This window comes from Perognathus longimembris, chromosome 3 (genome assembly GCF_023159225.1).
Source record: "Perognathus longimembris pacificus isolate PPM17 chromosome 3, ASM2315922v1, whole genome shotgun sequence".
Classification (NCBI taxonomy): domain Eukaryota; kingdom Metazoa; phylum Chordata; class Mammalia; order Rodentia; family Heteromyidae; genus Perognathus; species Perognathus longimembris.
The window spans coordinates 74223819-74228237 of NC_063163.1; the positions used below are offsets into that span (position 1 = coordinate 74223819).

General features: G+C 52.6%; 1 protein-coding gene across 1 annotated transcript; it reads left to right on the top strand.

Moving 5' to 3' along the window:
• Nucleotides 1-1803: 1803 nt before the first annotated feature.
• Nucleotides 1804-4419, top strand: Rtbdn (retbindin). Its single transcript, XM_048340675.1, has 5 exons — nucleotides 1804-2090; nucleotides 2219-2329; nucleotides 3341-3437; nucleotides 4051-4149; nucleotides 4405-4419. The coding sequence occupies exons 1-5, from the start codon at nucleotides 1984-1986 to the stop codon at nucleotides 4417-4419; spliced, it is 429 nt and encodes a 142-aa protein (XP_048196632.1). The 5' UTR covers nucleotides 1804-1983.

Genomic DNA, 4419 nt, shown 5'->3' on the forward strand with positions numbered 1-4419 from the left:
AGCCTTTAGCCCCCAGAAGCAGAACCCCAGCTTTATCACACCCTAGCTTGGTCCTGAAGGCCCAGCTCTGGATGGCAGTGCCTAAGCCGATTGAGAGCTGGGAGAAGGTGACCGAGAAAAGCTGTAGAGAGGGAGGGAGGAGGCTGCACAGGAGACAGGGAGGACTTAGTGGAGTACAGGAGAGGGGGCTGGGAGAACCAGAGTGGTCCTAGAGGACCGAAAGGGTGGTGGATGGCCAGAAGGCTAGCAGAGAGAGAGAGAGAGAGAGAGAGAGAGAGAGAGAGAGAGAGAGAGAGAGAGAGAGAGAGAGAGAGAGAGAGAGAGAGGGAGGGAGGGAGGGAGGGAGGGAGGGAGGGAGGGAGGAAGAGAGAGAGATAACACTGGATTTTCAGTTTAAGATGGGGAGGGGTAGTACTGGGTCCTGAGATGGAAGGGACCTGTGTCTATTTGGGGGGACTTCTGACTCACAGGCAGGCCCTCAGTACAAGCAGACTCCCTGGGCTTTGATGGTCACATGGTCACCACCTTGATTAACTGCCCATCTTCTGTTTGGGGTGGACATCCCAGGATGCCACCTGAGCTCTCAGAAAGAAACAGAAGGGTCCACCTCACTGCATCTGACTTTTATCCTAGGTGACATGGCCAGAAGGCACAACAGTCCACCCAGAACCTTGGCCTGGGCCCTGTTGCTGATCGTGGCATGGATCTTACTGGGGACCTGTGGAGGAAGCCACCCTCTCCCAGCTAGGTCTTGGGGACACTATGGGCCAGCAGTTCATCTGGGCACAAGCCAACTGCATGTGGCAGGTGAGCACCCCAACCCTGCCCATGCCTTAACACCCAGGATCCTACAACTCTAACTCTAACCAGAATTACAATTTCCCTGAGTAGCTGTGGTAGGTACTGAGGTCTGGCCTTCAACCAGCCTAAGTTCAAAGCCCAAATTTGCTGCTTCAGAGTTATGTGGCCCTGGACAAGTCAAGAAACTTCTCTGGACTTCATGGGAGCCGCTAAAAAGGGGTTGACAGAAGACTAAACTCATAGAAGTGTTGTGTACATTAAAAATATGAGCACTTCTGTAGGTGTGATATTCAGACTTGAACTTAGGGTCACCCAAATGCCAGGCAGGTGCTTTACCACTTGATCCACACCAGCTTTCCTGCTCAAGCTGGTTTTGAAATGGAATCCTCAGACCTCAGCCGCTTGAGTAGCTAGGATTACAGGCATGAGTCACTGGCACCCAGGTTTTATTTTTTTTTATTTATTTATTGTCAAAGTGATGTACAGAGGGGTTATAGTTTCATATGAAAGGCAGTGAGAACATTTCTTATCAAACTTTTTACTTCCTCCCTCATTTTTCTCCCTCCTTCCCCCCTCCTTACTTCCCTCCTCCTGTCATCCAGTTTTCACTGGTGTTTTGTTGTGTTTTTTTTGCCAGTCCTGGGACTTTTGAACTCAGGACCTGAGCACTGTCCCTGGCTTCTTGTTGCTCAAGGCTAGCACTCTACCATAGTAGAATGAGCCATAGTGCCACATCTGGACTTTTTTCTATATATATGGTGCTGAGGAATCGAACCCAGGGCTTCATGTATACAAGGCAAGAACTCTTGCCACTAGGCTATATTCCCAGCCCCCAGCTTGTGTTTGGATCTTGCTAACTTTTGTTCCTGGCTGGCCTTGAACCAGGTCCTCCCTATCTCACCTTCTTAGTAACTGCGATTAGAGGTGTAAACTACTTATATAAACACTGTCTAATATGAAACACTGTCTAATAACTATGAGCACACATCATTTCCAGGCAGGAGACCAATAAGAAGCTGGTGATCATTCTAAGTAAGATGATTAAAAGCTACATTTGCATCCTAAGAGAAACAATGTAACCAAAGGTGTTTTTTTTTTGTTGTTGTTGTTTGTTTTAATGTCTTGGAGAAGCTGTGTAATTGTGGTCTTTTTTGTTTAGGGGCCTCTCAACCTTACTTGAGGATGCAAGATAACTCGCAGGCACCTCCGCTGCCAGGATCTTGCTGTCCCCCAGAGATAGAAACGCCAGATACAACTGACCCTGAGAGCTGTGGGGCGCCCAGCCCTGGGTGGGTACAAGGCCCCTGGCGTGTCCTCATTGTACTCCACTCCAGTTGCCCTGATGTGGGGCCTGACACTCCTCCACCCCCTTCCCACGGATTCTGACACATCTGGTCCTGCTTCACCCCATGTCCAGATGTGAATCCTTTCTGGGACATCTCCAACGTGCCCTCCGCAACCACTTCCTGCTGCTGCTGCTGGGGGTTCGCCAGGCCCAGCCCCTCTGCACCGAGCTCTGCCAGACCTGGTAAGAGGCAGGGCGGAGTGGGCGGGGCCAAGGGTAGGGTTTGAGGTTCGCTTTTGAAGGGGCGTGGCCTGCCTCCGGTAGGGTCACGGCCTAGTGCTTACAGGCAGGGGGAAAAAAGATGCCCAGGTGTGGACTCCTTGAGTTTTCAGATAGCAATATGGGGGCATGAACTCTGGTAGTCCTGGAGATTTTTTTTTCTATGTGATGCTATGGAGGCTTGATCTCAGGATCAGGTACTCTGTCTGGCTTGTTTTTTTCCCCCTCATGGCTAGTGCTCTACTACCTGAGCCATGTCTCCAGGCCACCATTTTGCTGGCTAATTGGCGTTAAGGGTCTCTTGGCCTTTTCCGCATGGGCTGGTTTTGAACTGAAATCTTCAACTCTCAGTCTTCTAAGTGACTGTTTTGTGCTGGTCCTGTGATATGAACTCAGCCTGAGGACTAGCTCTGAGCTTTTTTGCCCCAAGGCTGGTGCTCTACCACTTGAGCCACAGCTTCACTTCTGTCTTTTTGATTGTTCACTGGAGACAGGAGTTTTAAGGACTTTCCTGCACAGGCTGGCTTTGAATTGTGATCCTCAGATCTAAGCCTCCTGAGTAGCTAGGATTATAGGCAGGAAATGTAAAGGTCTGGCCTGGAATAGGTGGTCTGAGGTAGAGACAAAATGGGCAAGGACATACCTTGGGTGGGAAGAGCTGAATAGGTAGAGGCTTGGGAATGCCCTCTCCCCCCAAAAAAAGAAAAAATAAAATCACCCACAGTGACAGATCTGTTTAGCATCCTAAGGTCTTGGGTTCTATCTTTAGCATTCTAAATAAATAAATGATGGTCCATTATTTAAAATGGAGAATGGAAGGGGAAAGAAAAGAAAAAGATAGGAGGGCTGAGGCTGGCAGTGAACCTCAGGGGCAGGGCCTGGCTGGAAAGGAGGGGTAGTGACTTTGGGAACAGGACTACCACGAGGGCCTGGATGTGATGCTCCACTCATTTTCTCTCCACTTATGGCCCCCAGGTTCACCACCTGCAATGCTGATCTCACCTGCGGCTCCACTTGGCTGCCGCCCTCAGAAAACAGGACCTGCGAGCCTGGCTGTCCCCTCTATGGGCAGGTAGGTGATGGAACAAAGGGTGAGAAGAAAAAGAAATTGGTGCGCCGTTTTTTTGGCGGGGGGGAAGCCAGTACTAGGGCCCAGGCATTGTCCCTGGATTTCTTCTTTGTTCAAGGCTGGCGTTGTAACAATTGAGCCACAACCCCACTTCTGGCTTTTGGGGTGGTTAATTGGAGATAAGCGTCTCACAGGCTTTCCTGCCTGGGCTAGCTTCACTTTGTAATCCTCAAATCTCAGCCTCCTGAGTAGCTAGGATTACAGGAGGGAGAGCCCCCCGCCCCCCCTCCCCACGTCCCTTTCTTTCTTTATTTCTTTTTTAAAGACAGTCCTACTTCATATGGCCTGGAACTGGCCATCCTGCTACCCCAGCCACTGAAGTGCTGGAATTACGGGCGTGCCCTACCACACTCATGTTAATGTACCTAAGCCTGGAGTCACAGCGGGCACGCCACGGTCCCAGCTCAAGCCCAGGGTCCGTCCGCAAGGCTCAGCCTTCACGCCAGCCCCGCCCCCCAAGAAAACCACGCCTAGGCCACACCCCCTCGCGGAAAAGTCCCGCCCCGGACTGGTTGTGCTCCGCCCACCGAAGTCCCAGCCCCACCCTTCTTCCTAGACCTTCGTGGACGGAATGGACCTGTGTCGCTCAGTGCTGGGCCACGTCCTGTCAGTAGCAGCTCCTGACTCCCGCCATTGCCTCAACATCCCCATGTCGGTGCGTCCCAGACCCCGAAGGCAGGCCCGAGGATGGCGCCCTCGAGCCTGGTTTCCCGAGGCTGGCAGCAGCGGCAGCGGCAGCGGCAGCGGCGGCGGCGGCGGCGGCGGCGGTGGCGGCACCCCCTAGCGGGCACCTGTGGCTAGTGGCGGCCGCACGGCTCCCTTAGGGCCCCAGGCCAGTTCCCCTGAGCCCCAGGCCGGGCCGGCTCCTTCAGGAACCTACACCCCACCCTCATCCCTCAACGCCTTGTAGTTTCCACAGTCCTGA